At 48.3% G+C, this 20,242-nt stretch overlaps 1 protein-coding gene across 8 annotated transcripts in view; it reads left to right on the top strand.

Moving 5' to 3' along the window:
- col16a1 (collagen, type XVI, alpha 1) overlaps positions 1-20,242 on the top strand; it is a 628,911-nt gene that overhangs the window by 229,444 nt on the left and 379,225 nt on the right. For 6 of the 8 annotated variants that reach the window (XM_068011105.1, XM_068011107.1, XM_068011108.1 and 3 more), the window contains 3 exons: positions 15,974-16,003; positions 17,908-17,970; positions 20,132-20,176. In XM_068011105.1, coding sequence (XP_067867206.1) covers positions 15,974-16,003; positions 17,908-17,970; positions 20,132-20,176 — 138 coding nt within the window. The remainder of the gene's footprint in view (positions 1-15,973; positions 16,004-17,907; positions 17,971-20,131; positions 20,177-20,242) is intronic. The other 2 variants (XM_068011111.1, XM_068011109.1) reach the window with 1 other exon arrangement.

The following is a 20,242-nucleotide window of genomic DNA, read 5'->3' as shown; positions in this document are numbered from 1 at the left end:
ACCATGCACAGGACATCACACTCCAGACACCATGCACTGAACATCACACTCCAGACTCCAGACACCATGCACAGGACATCACACTCCAGACACCGTGCACTGGACATCACACTCCAGACACCATGCACTGGACATCACACTCCAGACACCATGCACTGGACATCACACTCCAGACACCATGAACAAGACATCACACTCCAGACACCATGAACAAGACATTACACTCCAGACACCATGAACAAGACATCACACTCCAGACACCATGCACTGGACATCACACTCCAGACACCATGCACTGGACATCACACTCCAGACACAATGAACAAGACATCAACCTCCAGACACCATGAACAAGACATCACACTCTGGACACAATGCACTGCACATCACACTCCAGACTCCAGACACCATGCACTGGACATCAGACATCAGACAGCACGCATAGGACATCACATTCCAGACTCCAGACACAATGCACAGGACATCACACTCCAGACTCCAGACACCAGACACCATGCACTGGACATCACACTCCAGACTCCAGACACCATGCACTGGACATCACACTCCAGACACTATGCACTGGACATCACACTCCAGACACCATGAACAAGACATCACACTCCAGACACCATGAACAAGACATCACACTCCAGACACCATGCACTGGACATCACACTCCAGACTCCAGACACCATGCACTGGACATCACACTCCAGACTCCAGACACAATGCACAGGACATCACACTCCAGACTCCAGACACCAGACACCATGCACTGGACATCACACTCCAGACTCCAGACACAATGCACAGGACATCACACTCCAGACTCCAGACACCAGACACCATGCACTGGACATCACACTCCAGACTCCAGACACCATGCACTGGACATCACACTCCAGACACCTGACACCAGACACCATGCACTGGACATCACACTCCAGACTCCAGACACCAGACACCATGCACTGGACATCACACTCCAGACTCCAGACACCATGCACTGGACATCACACTCCAGACTCCAGACACCAGACACCATGCACTGGACATCACACTCCAGACTCCAGACACCATGCACAGGACATCACACTCCAGACTCCAGACACCAGACACCATGCACTGGACATCACACTCCAGACTCCAGACACCATGCACTGGACATCACACTCCAGACTCCAGACACCAGACACCATGCACTGGACATCACACTCCAGACTCCAGACACCATGCACTGAACATCACACTCCAGACTCCAGACACCATGCACTGGACATCACACTCCAGACACCATGCACTGGACATCACACTCCAGACACCATGCACTGGACATTACACTCCAGACACCATGCACTGGACATCACACTCCAGACACCATGAACAAGACATCACACTCCAGACACCATGAACAAGACATCACACTCCAGACACCATGCACTGGACATCACACTCCAGACTCCAGACACCATGCACTGGACATCACACTCCAGACACCATGAACAAGACATCACACTCCAGACACCATGAACAAGACATCAACCTCCAGACACCATGAACAAGACATCACACTCTGGACACAATGCACTGGACATCACACTCCAGACTCCAGACACCATGCACTGGACATCACACTCCAGACACCATGAACAAGACATCACACTCCAGACACAATGAACAAGACATCAACCTCCAGACACCATGAACAAGACATCACACTCCAGACACAATGAACAAGACATCAACCTCCAGACACCATGCACAGGACATCACACTCTGGACACCAGACTCCAGACGATAGACATCAGACACCATGCATAGGACATCTCACTCCAGACTCCAGACACCATGCACTGGACACCAGACTCCAGATACCAGACATCAGACACCATGCACTGGACATCATACTCCAGACACCAGTCACCATGCACAAGACATCACACTCCAGACTCCAGACACCATGCACAGGAAAACACACTTCAGACATCCAGACATCATACTTCAGACTCCAGAGACCATGCACACGACATCACACTCCAGTCTTCAGACACCAGATACCATGCACTGGACATCAGACATAAGACATCAGACAGCACGCATAGGACATCACACTCCAGACTCCAGACACCATGCACAGGACATCACACTCCAGACACCAGACACCAGACACCATGCACTGGACATCACACTCCAGACTCCAGACACCATGCACAGGACATCACACTCCAGACACCATGCACTGAACATCACACTCCAGACTCCAGACACCATGCACTGGACATCACACTCCAGACACCATGCACTGGACATCACACTCCAGACACCATGCACTGGACATCACACTCCAGACACCATGAACAAGACATCACACTCCAGACACCATGAACAAGACATCACACTCCAGACACCATGAACAAGACATCACACTCCAGACACCATGAACAAGACATCACACTCCAGACACCATGCACTGGACATCACACTCCAGACTCCAGACACCATGCACTGGACATCACACTCCAGACACAATGAACAAGACATCAACCTCCAGACACCATGAACAAGACATCACACTCTGGACACAATGCACTGCACATCACTTTCCAGACTCCAGACACAATGCACTGGACATCACATTCCAGACTCCAGACACCATGCACTGGACATCACACACCAGACTCCAGACACCATGTACTGGACATCACACTCCAGACACCATGAACAAGACATCTCACTCCAGACACAATGCACTGGACATCACACTCCAGACTCCAGACACCATGAACAAGACATCACACTCCAGACACCATGCACTGGACATCACACTCCAGACTCCAGACACCATGCACTGGACATCACACTCCAGACACAATGAACAAGACATCAACCTCCAGACACCATGAACAAGACATCACACTCTGGACACAATGCACTGCACATCACTTTCCAGACTCCAGACACAATGCACTGGACATCACATTCCAGACTCCAGACACCATGCACTGGACATCACACACCAGACTCCAGACACCATGTACTGGACATCACACTCCAGACACCATGAACAAGACATCTCACTCCAGACACAATGCACTGGACATCACACTCCAGACTCCAGACACCATGAACAAGACATCACACTCCAGACACAATGCACTGGACATCACACTCCAGACACCATGCACTGGACATCACACTCCAGACACCATGCACTGGACATCAAACTCCAGACACCATGAACAAGACATCACACTCCAGACACTATGCACTGGACATCACACTCCAGACTCCAGACACCATGAAAAATACATCACACTCCAGACACAATGCACTGGACATCACACTCCAGACTCCAGACACCATGCACAAGACATCACACTCCAGACACCATGCACATGACATCACACTCCAGACACCATGAACAAGACATCTCACTCCAGACACAATGCACTGGACATCACACTCCAGACTCCAGACACCATGCACATGACATCACACTCCAGACACCATGAACCAGACATCTCACTCCAGACACCATGCACTGGACATCACACTCCAGACACCATGAACAAGACATCTCACTCCAGACACGATGCACTGGACATCACACTCCAGACTCCAGACACCATGCACTGGACATCACACTCCAGACACCATGCACAAGACATCACACTCCAGACTCCAGACACCATGCACTGGACATCACAGTCCAGACACCATGCACAAGACATCACACTCCAGACTCCAGACACCATGAACAAGACATCACACTCCAGACACAATGCACTGGACATCACACTCCAGACACCATGCACTGGACATCAAACTCCAGACACCATGAACAAGACATCACACTCCAGACACAATGCACTGGACATCACACTCCAGACTCCAGACACCATGCACAAGACATCACACTCCAGACACCATGAACAAGACATCTCACTCCAGACACAATGCACTGGAAATCACACTCCAGACTCCAGACACCATGAACAAGACATCACACTCCAGACACAATGCACTGGACATCACACTCCAGACTCCAGACACCATGCACAAGACATCACACTCCAGACACCATGCACATGACATCACACTCCAGACACCATGAACAAGACATCTCACTCCAGACACCATGCACAAGACATCTCACTCCAGACACAATGCACTGGACATCACACTCCAGACTCCAGACACCATGCACTGGACATCACACTCCAGACACCATGCACAAGACATCACACTCCAGACTCCAGACACCAAGCACTGGACATCACAGTCCAGACACCATGCACAAGACATCACATTCCAGACTCCAGACACCATGCACTGGACATCACACTCCAGACACCATGCACAAGACATCACACTCCAGACACCATGCACTGGACATCACACTCCAGACTCCAGACACCATGAACAAGACATCACACTCCAGACACCATGCACATGACATCACACTCCAGACACCATGCACATGACATCACACTCCAGACACCATGCATATGACATCACACTCCAGACACCATGAACAAGACATCACACTCCAGACACCATGCTGTGGACATCACACTCCAGACACCATGCACATGACATCACACTCCAGACACCATGAACAAGACATCACACTCCAGACACCATGCTGTGGACATCACACTCCAGACACCATGAACAAGACATCACACTCCAGACACCATGAACAAGACATCACACTCCAGACACCATGAACAAGACATCACACTCCAGACACCATGAACAAGACATCGCACTCCAGACACCATGAACAAGACATCACACTCCAGACACCATGAACAAGACATCACACTCCAGACACCATGAACAAGACATCACACTCCAGACACCATGAACAAGACATCACACTCCAGACACCATGAACAAGACATCGCACTCCAGACACCATGAACAAGACATCGCACTCCAGACACCATGAACAAGACATCACACTCCAGACACCATGAACAAGACATCACACTCCAGACACCATGAACAAGACATCGCACTCCAGACACCATGAACAAGATATCACACTCCAGACTCCAGACACCATGAACAAGACATCACACTCCAGACACCATGAACAAGACATCGCACTCCAGACACCATGAGCAAGACATCACACTCCAGACACCATGAACAAGACATCACACTCCAGACACCATGAACAAGACATCACACTCCAGACACCATGAACAAGACATCGCACTCCAGACACCATGCACAAGACATCACACTCCAGACACCATGAACAAGACATCACACTCCAGACACCATGCACAAGACATCACACTCCAGACACCATGAACAAGACATCACACTCCAGACACCATGCACAAGACATCACACTCCAGACACCATGAACAAGACATCACACTCCAGACACCATGCACAAGACATCACACTCCAGACACCATGCACAAGACGTCACACTCCAGACACCATGAACAAGACATCACACTCCAGACACCATGCACAAGACATCACACTCCAGACACCATGCACAAGACATCACACTCCAGACACCATGCACAAGACGTCACACTCCAGACACCATGAACAAGACATCGCACTCCAGACACCATGAACAAGACATCACACTCCAGACTCCAGACACCATGAACAAGACATCACACTCCAGACACCATGAACAAGACATCGCACTCCAGACACCATGAACAAGACATCGCACTCCAGACACCATGAACAAGACATCACACTCCAGACACCATGAACAAGACATCACACTCCAGACACCATGAACAAGACATCACACTCCAGACACCATGAACAAGACATCGCACTCCAGACACCATGAACAAGACATCACACTCCAGACACCATGAACAAGACATCACACTCCAGACACCATGAACAAGACATCACACTCCAGACACCATGCACAAGACGTCACACTCCAGACACCATGCACAAGACATCACACTCCAGACACCATGCACAAGACGTCACACTCCAGACACCATGCACTGGACATCACACTCCAGACACCATGCACAAGACGTCACACTCCAGACACCATGCACAAGACATCACACTCCAGACACCATGCACAAGACGTCACACTCCAGACACCATGCACAAGACATCACACTCCAGACACCATGAACAAGACATCACACTCCAGACACCATGAACAAGACATCACACTCCAGACACCATGAACAAGACATCACACTCCAGACACCATGAACAAGACGTCACACTCCAGACACCATGCACTGGACATCACACTCCAGACACCATGCACAAGACGTCACACTCCAGACACCATGCACAAGACATCACACTCCAGACACCATGCACAAGACGTCACACTCCAGACACCATGCACTGGACATCACACTCCAGACACCATGCACAAGACGTCACACTCCAGACACCATGCACAAGACATCACACTCCAGACACCATGCACAAGACGTCACACTCCAGACACCATGCACAAGACATCACACTCCAGACACCATGAACAAGACATCACACTCCAGACACCATGAACAAGACATCACACTCCAGACACCATGGACAAGACATCACACTCCAGACACCATGCACAAGACGTCACACTCCAGACACCATGCACTGGACATCACACTCCAGACACCATGCACAAGACGTCACACTCCAGACACCATGCACAAGACATCACACTCCAGACACCATGCACAAGACGTCACACTCCAGACACCATGCACTGGACATCACACTCCAGACACCATGCACAAGACGTCACACTCCAGACACCATGCACAAGACATCACACTCCAGACATCATGCACTGGACATCACACTCCAGACACCATGAACAAGACATCACACTCCAGACACCATGAACAAGACATCGCACTCCAGACACCGTGAACAAGACATCACACTCCAGACACCATGAACAAGACATCACACTCCAGACACCATGAACAAGACATCACAGTCCAGACTCCAGACACCATGTACTGGACATCACACTCCAGACACCAGACGCCATGCACTGGACACCAGACTCCAGACCCCAGACATCAGACACCAAGCACAGGACATCACACTCCAGACACCATGCCCTGGACACCAGACTCTTGACACCAGATGCCATTCACAGCACATCACACTCTAGACACCAGACACCATGCATTGGGCATCATACTCCAGACACCAGACACCATGCACTGGACACCAGACTCCAGATACCAGACATCAAACACCATGCACAGGACATCACATTCCAGACTCCAGACACCATGCACAGGATATCACACTCCACACTCCAGGCACCATGCACAGGCCTCCAGACTCCAGACATCATGCACAAGACATCAGACTTCAGACTCCAGACACCATGCACAGGACATCACACTCCAGACACCAGACACCATGCACAGGACATCACATTCCAGACTCCAGACGCCATGCACAGGACATCACACTCCAGACACCATGAACAAGACATCACACTCCAGACACCATGAACAAGACATCACACTCCAGACACCATGAACAAGACATCGCACTCCAGACACCATGAACAAGACATCACACTCCAGACACCATGAACAAGACATCACACTCCAGACACCATGAACAAGACATCACACTCCAGACACCATGCACAAGACGTCACACTCCAGACACCATGCACAAGACATCACACTCCAGACACCATGCACAAGACGTCACACTCCAGACACCATGCACTGGACATCACACTCCAGACACCATGCACAAGACGTCACACTCCAGACACCATGCACAAGACATCACACTCCAGACACCATGCACAAGACGTCACACTCCAGACACCATGCACAAGACATCACACTCCAGACACCATGAACAAGACATCACACTCCAGACACCATGAACAAGACATCACACTCCAGACACCATGAACAAGACATCACACTCCAGACACCATGAACAAGACATCACACTCCAGACACCATGAACAAGACATCGCACTCCAGACACCATGAACAAGACATCACACTCCAGACACCATGAACAAGACATCACACTCCAGACACCATGAACAAGACATCACACTCCAGACACCATGCACAAGACGTCACACTCCAGACACCATGCACAAGACATCACACTCCAGACACCATGCACAAGACGTCACACTCCAGACACCATGCACTGGACATCACACTCCAGACACCATGCACAAGACGTCACACTCCAGACACCATGCACAAGACATCACACTCCAGACACCATGCACAAGACGTCACACTCCAGACACCATGCACAAGACATCACACTCCAGACACCATGAACAAGACATCACACTCCAGACACCATGAACAAGACATCACACTCCAGACACCATGAACAAGACATCACACTCCAGACACCATGAACAAGACGTCACACTCCAGACACCATGCACTGGACATCACACTCCAGACACCATGCACAAGACGTCACACTCCAGACACCATGCACAAGACATCACACTCCAGACACCATGCACAAGACGTCACACTCCAGACACCATGCACTGGACATCACACTCCAGACACCATGCACAAGACGTCACACTCCAGACACCATGCACAAGACATCACACTCCAGACACCATGCACAAGACGTCACACTCCAGACACCATGCACAAGACATCACACTCCAGACACCATGAACAAGACATCACACTCCAGACACCATGAACAAGACATCACACTCCAGACACCATGGACAAGACATCACACTCCAGACACCATGCACAAGACGTCACACTCCAGACACCATGCACTGGACATCACACTCCAGACACCATGCACAAGACGTCACACTCCAGACACCATGCACAAGACATCACACTCCAGACACCATGCACAAGACGTCACACTCCAGACACCATGCACTGGACATCACACTCCAGACACCATGCACAAGACGTCACACTCCAGACACCATGCACAAGACATCACACTCCAGACATCATGCACTGGACATCACACTCCAGACACCATGAACAAGACATCACACTCCAGACACCATGAACAAGACATCGCACTCCAGACACCGTGAACAAGACATCACACTCCAGACACCATGAACAAGACATCACACTCCAGACACCATGAACAAGACATCACAGTCCAGACACAATGAACAAGACATCACACTCCAGACACCATGAACAAGACATCACACTCCAGACACCATGAACAAGACATCACAGTCCAGACTCCAGACACCATGTACTGGACATCACACTCCAGACACCAGACGCCATGCACTGGACACCAGACTCCAGACCCCAGACATCAGACACCAAGCACAGGACATCACACTCCAGACACCATGCCCTGGACACCAGACTCTTGACACCAGATGCCATTCACAGCACATCACACTCTAGACACCAGACACCATGCATTGGGCATCATACTCCAGACACCAGACACCATGCACTGGACACCAGACTCCAGATACCAGACATCAAACACCATGCACAGGACATCACATTCCAGACTCCAGACACCATGCACAGGATATCACACTCCACACTCCAGGCACCATGCACAGGCCTCCAGACTCCAGACATCATGCACAAGACATCAGACTTCAGACTCCAGACACCATGCACAGGACATCACACTCCAGACACCAGACACCATGCACAGGACATCACATTCCAGACTCCAGACGCCATGCACAGGACATCACACTCCAGACACCATGCACAGGACATCACACTCCAGACACCAGACGCCATGCACAGGACATCACACTCCAGACTCCAGACTCCATGCACAGGACATCACACTCCAGACACCATGCACAGGACATCACACTCCAGACACCAGACACCATGCACAGGACATCACACTCCAGACACCATGCACAAGACATTACACTCCTGACTCCAGACACCAGTCACCATGCACCGGGCATCACACTCCAGACTCCAGACACCATGCACCGGGCATCACACTCCAGACTCCAGACTCCAGACACCATGCACAGGATATCACACTCCACACATGACAAATTGTATAAAACAGCAGCAACCTATGACTGAACAATCCTGGAACAGTTATACGGAAAGAGAAGGAAAGCCAGTCATTCTTGTTGCTTTGTCCTGATCTTCATATTAATTGGTGGTTTGGAAAAGGAAATAAATGGAAGTGGTGACAAACTGCTGCAAGTCTGGAGAAACATACTGCAACATCAGAAATGAGTCTCTGATAATTATTAGCACAGACTGAGACCACACTATCTGGAGGAATACCTAAGCGGTGGTGTTAATGGCATAGGCCAGGTTAGGAGTTAAACATTACAGTCAGGCTCCAGGCCCTAGACCAATGATGAGCAATGTCATGAGAGGTCAAATCATTTATAAAGCAACTGCAAGCAACTACATATTAAATGATCCTCTCATTACTCCCACAAACACCTTTGCAGTTCCCTATAATTTTCAAGTCTTGCTGTTTGTCTACCAGTGTTTAAATTAGGCAAACTGGCTTTGCCTACAATTTCGATGCCATTGAGCAGTTTGAAACACCTCCACACTCATCTCCAATTAAAATGAACCAAAACAAAGCTATGGACATGCTTTCCTGCTGTGCGGAGATACTGGTGCTTGATGCACCTCATAGATACAAGTGACAGAAAGAAAGCTAAAGTGTTTCACTTCAACCTCTGTGCTCAGAGAGTTTGAGATTCAAAGTAAAGCAGCGGTGGATGGCGAGAGTAGCAGAATTAACCAGTGCCGTTTTTCCCCATAAGATTAACGCCATTAAGTAGTTCTATTTCTTCCCAGTAAGGTTAACATTATTGACTAATATTATTTCTACCCCTCTATCAAAAGACTATAACTAGTGCTATTTCTCCAGCCCCTACCAGATCCTGTAGTGCTCCCCCAATCACACTGACTGATGTGTCCACCCTTCTTGTTATGAGCAGGCTATTTGACTCTGGGAGGGCAACATTGCCAAGCCCAATCTTGTCTGACACACATTGACACATACCATTTGTCAGATGCTCATGAACAGGTATCCAAGCTACTATTTTCCACCTTACTAGCCCAGGGGTAGCCAAAATCTTTCATAGTGCCCCAAGTACCTCTTCAAGTGTGAGGCTAACACATTAAAGCTATAACTTTCTTGGTCTAACTCATTTTTATATTGGGCCTATCATCCTACAGGGTTGACCTCCTAGTCTTTTTTTTTTTATTCATCCATGGGATGTGGGTGACGCTGGCCAGGCCAGTATTTATTGCCCATCCCTAATTGCCCTTGAGAAGGTGGTTGTGAGCTGCCTTCTTGAACCGCTGCAGTCCATTTGGGGTAGGTACACCCACAGTGCTGTTAGGAAGGGAGTTCCAGGATTTTGACCCAGCGACAGTGAAGGAACGGCGATATAGTTCCAAGTCAGGATGGTGTGTGACTTGGACGGGAACTTGCAGGTGGTGGTTTTCCCATGTATTTGCTGCCCTTGTCCTTCTAGTTGGTGGAGGTCGCTGGTTTGGAAGGTGCTGTCTAAGGAGCCTTGGTACATTGCTGCAGTGCATCTTGTAGATGGTACACACTGCTGCCACTGTGCGTCAGTGGTGGAGGGAGTGAATGTTTGTAGATGGGGTGCCAATCAAACGGGCTGCTTTGTCCTGGATGGTGTCAAGCTTCTTGAGTGTTGTTGGAGCTGCACCCATCCAGGCAAGTGGAGAGTATTCCGTCACACTCCTGACTTATGCCTTGTAGATGGTGGACAGGCTTTGGGGAGTCAGGAGGTGAGTTACTCGCCTCAGGATTCCTAGCCTCTGACCTGCTCTTGTAGCCACAGTATTTATATGGCTGCTCCAGTTCAGTTTCTGGTCAATGGTGACCCCTAGGATGTTGATAGTGGGGGATTCAGCGATGGTAATGCTGTTGAATGTCAAGGGGAGATGGTTAGATTCTCTCTTGTTGGAGATGGTCATTGCCTGGCACTTGTGTGGCGCGAATGTTACTTGCCACTTATCAGCCCAAGCCTGGATATTGTTCAGGTCTTGCTGCATTTCTACACGGATTGCTTTAGTATCTGAGGAGTCACAAATGGTGCTGAACATTGTGCAATCATCTGGGAACATCCCCACTTCTGACCTTATGAAGGAAGGTCATTGATGAAGCAGCTGAAGATGGCTGGGCCTCGGACACTACCCTGAGGAATTCCTGTAGTGATGTTCTGGAGCTCAGATGATTGACCTCTAACAACCACAACCATCTTCCTTTGCACTAGGTATGACTCCAGCCAGCGGAGGATTTTCCCCCTGATTCCCATTGACCTCAGTTTTGCTAGGGCTCCTTGATGCCATACTCGGTCAAATGCTGCCTTGATGTCAAGGGCAGTCACTCTCACCTCTTGAGTTCAGCTCCTTTGTCCATGTTTGAACCAAGGCTGTAATGAGGTCAGGAGCTGAGTGGCCCTGGCGGAACCCAAACTGAGCGTCACTGAGCAGGTTATTGCTAAACAAGTGCCGCTTGATGACACTGTCGATGACACCTTCCATCACTTTACTGATGATAGAAAGTAGGCTGATGGGGTGGCAATTGGCCGGGTTGGATTTGTCCTGCTTTTTGTGTACAGGACATACCTGGCCCCACTTTGCAGGGTAGATGCCAGTGTTGTAGCTGCACTGGAACAGCTTGGCTAGGGGCGCAGCAAGTTCCGGAGCACAGGTCTTCAGTACTATTGCTGGAATATTGTCAGGACCCATAGCCTTTGCAGTGTCCAGTGCCTTCAGTCTTTTCTTGATATCACGCGGAGTGAATCGAATTGGCTGAAGTCTGGCATCTGTGATGCTGGGGACTTCAGGAGGAGGCCGAGATCGATCATCAACTCGGCACATCTGGCTGAAGATTGTTGCAAATGCTTCAGCCTTATCTTTCGCACTGATGTGCTGGGCTCCCCCATCATTGAGGATGGGGATATTTGTGGAGCCACCTCCTCCAGTTAGTTGTTTAATTGTCCATTCACGGCTGGATGTGGCAGGACTGCAGAGCTTAGATCTGATCCGTTGGTTATGGGATCGCTTAGCTCTGTCTATTGCATGCTGCTTATGCAGTTTGACACGCAGATAGTCCTGTGTTGTAGCTTCACCAGATTCACACCTCATTTTGAGGTATGCCTGGTGCTGCTTCTGGCATGCCCTCCTGCACTCTTCATTGAACCAGGGTTGGTCTCCTGACTTGATGATAATGGTAGAGTGGGGGATATGCTGGGCCTTGAGGTTACAGATTGTGGTTGAGTACAATTCTGCAGCTGCTGATGGCCCACAGCGCCTCATGGATGCCCAATTTTGCACTGCTAGATTTGTTCGAAATCTATCCCATTTAGCACGGTGATCGTGCCACACAACACGATGGAGGGTATCCTCAATGTGAAGGCGGGACTTCGTCTCCACAAGGATTGTGCGGTGGTCACTCCTACCAACACAGTCATGGACAGAAGCATCTGCAGCAGGCAGATTGGTGAGGACGAGATCAAGTATGTTTTTCCCTCGTGTTGGTTCCCCCACCACCTGCCGCAGACCCAGTCGAGCAGCCAAGTCCTTTCGGACTCGTCCAGCTCGGTCAGTAGTGGTGTTACCGAGCCACTCTTGGTGATGGACATTGAAGTCCCCCACCCAGAGTACATTTTGTGCCCTTGCCACCCTCAGTGCTTTCTCCAAGTGGTGTTCAACATGGTGGAGTACTGAGACATCAGCTGAGCGAGGGCGGTAGGTGGTAATCAGTAGGAGGTTACCTTGCCCATGTTTGACCTGATGCCATGAGATTTCATGGGGTCCGGAGTCGATGTTGAGGACACCCAGGGCAACTCCCTCCCTACTGTATACCACTGTGCCACCACCTCTGCTGGGTCTGTCCTGCCGGTGGGACAGTGGGACTTAGTGGGAAAGAGCCCAGGATAGACTTTCACTAACCTCTGACCTCAGCTAGACCTGGCACAACAGCTAGAGGGACAGTAGCAAGGCTACTCTTCACTGCCAAATCCCAGGAAAATCCTGCAATGCACTGACAGGAAGTACCAGTGCCACCTCAGCTGGGCAGTGTCACTCTGAATGGTGGCCAGGACCAAGCTTTGGCCACCCAACATCATCATACAAATTAAACTCTCATGTTTCTGTACATGTGTGGGCACCTCCTAGACAGAAAAACTGAGGGACTGAACAGAGGCCTAAAAGTGACAGAAGCCTGGTGGCACAGTAGTGGAGGGCCAGGGCTGACAGAGGCCTGATCACTGCCTACCTCTTGGTTGCAAAACAGGGAAAACAAATTCTGTAAAAGAAAATATCACGAAGAAAAGACGAGCAATATAACTTGGAAAGCCTGACCGACAGGCGTTCACTGATGTCGGATCATAAAATCATCAGAAATAGGAGGAGATGTCAGCCGTTTGGCCCCTTGAGCCTGCTCTGCCATTCAATAAGATCATGCACGATCTGATTTTGGCCTTAACTTCACTTTCCTGCCAGTCCCCCATCACCTTGACTCCCTTGTCGATCAAAAATCTGTCTAACTCAGCTTTGAATATATTCATTGACCCAGCCTCCACTGCTCTTGCTAGTTTATGAGTTCAGAGAACCTCATTCATTTCCTGCACTCACAGATCTGTGAAAAAAAACCCTGTTTTGGGCGGGAATCTCCTGGAATTAGTCATTGGTCTCGGCGTGCTGCTACTGGCAGCTCAGGAGAAACGTTCCCTGTTAATGCAGTTTGCGTATGTGCAGTACCCTGGCTGTTGTGACTTACAAGCAAACCATGATGTCTCGGCCTGCTGAGTCACCCCACTATTCAGAAACATCACTTCATTGTCGGTTGTGAGGATGACAACAAGAAACACTAAATCTATGTGTTCTCAGAGAGAAACTGGGGAAGGGAGAGAGAAACTGGGGAAGGGAGAAAAAAACACAAACTGGGGAGAGAGAGAGAGAGAAACAAACTGGGGAGGGAGGGAGAGAGAAAAAAACTGGGGATGGAGAGGGAGAGAGAGAAACACAAACTGGGGATGGCGAGAGAGAGAGAAACACAAACTGGGGAGGGAGAGAGAGAGATAAATACAAACTGGGGAGGGAGAGAGAGAGAGAGAGAAACACAAACTGAGGAGTGAGAGAGAAAGGGAAACACAAACTGGGGAGGGAGAGAGAGAGAGAAACACAAACTGGGGAGGGAGAGAGAGAGAAACACAAACTGGGGAGGGAGAGAGAGAGAAACACAAACTGGGGAGGGAGAGAGAGAGAGAAATACAATCTGGGGAGGGAGGGAGAGAGAGAGAGAAACACAAACTGAGGAGTGAGAGAGAAAGGGAAACACAAACTGGGGAGGGAGAGAGAGAGAGAAACACAAACTGGGGAGGGAGAGAGAGAGAGAGAGAAACACAAACTTGGGAGGGAGGGAGAGAGAGAGAAACAAACTTGGGAGGGAGAGAGAGAGAGAAACAAACTTGGGAGGGAGAGAGGGAGAGAAACACAAACTTGGGAGGGAGAGAGAGAGAGAGAGAAACACAAACTTGGGAGGGAGAGAGAGAGAGAGAGAGAGAAACACAAACTGGGGAGGGAGAGAGAGAGAAACACAAGCTGGGGAAGGAGGGAAAGAGAAACACAAATTGGGTAGGGAGAGAGAGAGAAAAACACAAACTGGGGAGGGAGGGAGAGAGAGAGAAACATAAACTGGCAAGGGAGAGAGATAGAAACACAAACTGGGGAGGGAGGGAGAGAGAGAGAGAAACACAAACTGGGGAGGGAGAGAGAGAGAGAAAAACACAAACTGGGGAGGGAGGGAGAGAGAGAAACACAAATTGGGTAGGGAGAGAGAGAGAGAAAAACACAAACTGGGGAGGGAGGGAGAGAGAGAGAAACATAAACTGGCAAGGGAGAGAGAGAGAAACACAAACTGGGGAGGGAGACAAACTTCCCAAATAATTTGAGTTTATTCTGTTGTTAAACAGGGAATTCTAGGAGGACCCATGGGGCCTCGGGTAAGTGTTTCTGCAAACTTTCAGTCATGATACATGTTGAAAAGAAGTCTGCCTCTATTGGTTCAGTAGGATCTCTTTTGAACCGTATTCTCATTGTATTTCTCCCAACTGTCTCACTCATTGTCATATCAGTATTATTGAGATTCTGCAGCAGAGTTTCTGAATTGGATGCAATCAGCTATTCTGGCACAAACTGTGCCCAAAATTGAATCCGTTTTGACAAGCGTTTGTTTCCTTGGGTTTCTGCTCAAACTCATTTGCATACCAACAAACATCAAACCTGCCATGAACCGTCACAATTGACAGCGTTTTAAAATGGTTTTTATTTTGCGTTAAAAAAAATGTTCTTCGTTATTTTTAAGAGAGGCTGTTTGGTGCAGATTGATGAATGCAGCTGAAAATGGGTTTATCACAAATAATAAACATTTTAAATTACAGTATCAAGCTACAACGTCTGAGTAACTAGATTTCAAATCACTGAAAATTACTTTAAAAATTACACAGAAGCATATTGGAGTACTTATAAATCAGTTCCTTATGAAATGAAAAAATGTGCCCAAAATAACCAGCTTAATTTTTGGAGTCTCCTTGAAGGACTGCAACCAAGAGCAATTAATGGAAACTTTCAATGGTGATTAATTTGAACTGGCCCTCTTGTGGGCGGAGTCTGCATCTAGCACAATGGTATTAAAACTAGCTCAAAAGATCACAAAATTCAAATTGTGCTGCATGCAATTTACTTTTAAAATTCCATGATGTTTGGCATGGTTATGGTAATATTGGGGGAATCGCGCCAAAAAAAACAGCACAATCAAGGAGAAACTCTAGGCCTTCATGTTTTTATGTCTTTTTATTTACCGCATAATCTATGATGAAATTGAACGGCCTCTGGCCACAGAGGAGCCTGCACAGGGTGAACATTGCACCGACCTCAGAATTAAAATGAACCAGCTCTCCGATTCTCTCCTCATCATGTCCTTGCTCCTTTTCTGCCTCGCCATGGGACTCACTCCTCTTTGCATTGGCTCTTCAGTTTAGTTTAGAGATACAGCACTGAAACAGGCCCTTCGGCCCACTGAGTCTGTGCCGACCATCAACCACCCATTTATACTAATCCTACACGAATCCCATATTCCAATAACATCCCCACCTGTCCCTATATATTTCCCTACCACCTACCTATACTAGGGTCAATTTATAATGGCCAATTAACCTATCAACCTGCAAGTCTTTGGCATGTGGGAGGAAACCGGAGCACCCGGAGGAAACCCACGCAGACACAGGGAGAACTTGCAAACTCCGCACAGGCAGTACCCAGAATCGAACCCGGGTCCCTGGAGCTGTGAGGCTGCAGTGCTAACCACTGTGCCACTGGCTCTCCTGCCAGTCATGTGCCAGCTTGAGTCAGTTGGTAGTAGTCATGGATTTGAATCAAATTCTGCACCAGGATTTACACACACAATCTAGGCTGGCACTCCAGTGCAGTGCTGAGGGAGTGCGGCACTGTCAGAGATGCCATCCTTCAGGTGAGATATTAGACTGATGCCAACCTGCCCATTAGGCTTGGAGTTCTCAAAGAATGGGATACAATGGCTGCCTTCAGCTAAATATTAATCCTTTAGGCTGACAAATAAACCCAGGACCCTGTCTGATGTATTGGTACAGTTTAGGCCACTAGTTGCTGTGCCCATTTCTAGTTAGCTGACTCCCAGTAAGCAGAGTGTGGAGACACTAACTGATGGCATTCGTATCAATTGTTCTTGGTCTCAGTTGCTCCCAGAGGTGTGCCACCCTTTCCATTGACTTCTTTCTTTCTAATTTTGTGTTGGAACGTGAGCAGGTTTTTGAGTTGGAGCCTGCATTTATTCGTGTCTAACTTGAGAACATTCTGTTTGCCTCTGCAGTCTGAAAAAGGTCAGAAGGGTGAGCCAGGATTGCAGGGATCAGCTGGTTTCCCAGGCAGAGATGTGAGTATTCTGCGTATTCTGATTAAACTTTCTTATTATGTTAGAAAACTTGACACAAATTCACTCCAATCAGTGATGGGATACTGGATTCATGGGAAGGAATAAATTTAAGACCTGGATGTTATGACAGGAAGAGAGTAGGGTTGATGTTCTGGAAGGTGGAGCTCATCTTCTGCTTCCCAACCAACCTTGTGATATTTAACAGATGCAACACCAGGAAAGGTGGATATGCAGTGGCTTTAAGATTAATGGAGAGACCCAAATGATGACTGCATGATTTTTATCTATTCATTTATGGGATGTGGACCTGAGAGGTAGTGATGAGCCTTCTTATTGAAACACTTTAACACAACTGAGTGGCATGCTGGGCCACTTCAGAGACCAGAAACAAGCACATGGGACTGGAGTCACCTCACAGGCTAGACTGGATAAGAACGGTAGAAATCCTTCCCTAAAAGGTATTAGTGAAGCAGTTGGATTTTTACAACACTCCAACAGTTTTTTTTAAATCTCTAGTTCTGGTCACCACACTATAGGAAGGATGTGATTGCACTGGAGAGGGTGCAGAGGAGATTCACTAGGATGTTGCCTGGGCTGGAGCATTTCAGCTATGAAAAGGCTAGGGTTGTTTTCCTTAGAGCAGAGAAGGCTGAGGGGGGACCTGATTGAGGTATACAAAATTATGAGGGGCATAGATAGGGTAGATAGGAAGAAACTTTTTCCCTTAGCAGAAGTGTCAATAACCAGGGGGCATAGATTTAAGGTAAGGGGCAGGAGGTTCAGGGGGGATTTGAGGAAAAAATGTTTCACCCAGTGGGTGGTTGGAATCTAGAACGCACTGCCTGAAGGGGTGGTAGAGGCAGGAACCCTCACAACATTTAATAAGTATTTAGATCAGCAATTGAAACTCATACAAGGCTACGGGCCAAGTGCTGGAAAACGGGGTTAGAATAGATAGGCTTGATGGCCGGCGGAGACATGGTGGGCCGAAGGGCCTGTTTCTGTGCTGTATGACTCTGTGACTCAGACCTTTTAAAATGACCTCAAAATGCCACATTGGGATTTGAACTGACATTCTTCAATTACCAGTCCAGGCATCTGGGTAACGAGTCCAGGCCTTGGAATTCCTAGTCCAGTCCTCTGGGTAACCACCACACGGACATACCCTGTGAATGAAAGTTGTGTGCTTTTGCAAAATATGTTTTTTCTGAGACCTGGGTTTGAATCCAGCCTGGACTGTTAGGATGAAATTCTGTTCTATCTTCCAACATGGCCTATTTGAAATGCATCTAGCAGATTTTGGGATGTGGCTATCTGTCAAGGCAGTATTTGTTATCCATTCCTAGTCACCCTGAGGACATTGAGAACCAACCACACAGCATGAGACTGGAGATACCCATAGAGCAGACTCAGTTAAGGAAGGCAGGTTTCCTTCCCTGAAGGACATTGACCAACCAGTTGGGTTTCTACAGCAATTTGATCACTGGCCTACAAATGGCCAGATTTATAAAATTCAATCTCACTACATGCTGTGGGTAGACATCCAGAGTGTGAAACTGAAACAGTGTTAGATTCTTTCATCATTTGAAAATTATCATATGCAAATCACAGGGTGGTTCAAATGTGGATTGTTGTTGAAGCAGAATTCAAAAATAATTTTAAAAGTAAGTTAGACAGTGCATGGAAAAGAATAATAATAAAGGGAATGGGGAGCAAGTAGGGGATTTGGATTGGGCTGTGTGGGATATTAAAGTGCATGGGGAATGAGCAAGAGAATGGGATCATATTAGGAGAGCTCGTATGGAGAAAACCACTGGTGGATTTGATGGACTGAATGGACTGTTCCTGTGCTACAACGTTGTATGATTGTATCAGGAGGTAATTTCAGTTGCCACTGAAGAGTCAGAACCCAGTGGGTTGCTCCAGTAAGAATGGGATACCTGAAGGTGGGCTTCTTGGCCACTAGGGGCAGGATGACATCACTGCACCAATCTCCCTCCAATTTGATGCTTTAAATGAAGCACTGATTCTGCGAAACAGGAGTCACTATCCAATAACTAGATTTAAATTGTTTTAGAACTGATCGTCCATGTTTGGTTTCATTGTTCTATTCTTCATCGCCATTCTAACTGTTCTTTCTCCTGTATTTTTCTCTTATTAGGGAAAACCAGGAGAGTTGTGTGTGGCTGGACCAAAGGGTGCAAAGGTTTGCCAATAATCTCTCATAGCTTCTCAATGTGTTGTGTTGTGTTTGAAAAGTACAAGTTGCTGG

The sequence above is a fragment of the Heterodontus francisci genome, chromosome 31 (genome assembly GCF_036365525.1).
Source record: "Heterodontus francisci isolate sHetFra1 chromosome 31, sHetFra1.hap1, whole genome shotgun sequence".
In the NCBI taxonomy this organism is placed as follows: Eukaryota; Metazoa; Chordata; class Chondrichthyes; order Heterodontiformes; family Heterodontidae; genus Heterodontus; species Heterodontus francisci.
This window is presented reverse-complemented; position numbering and strand designations above follow the sequence as displayed.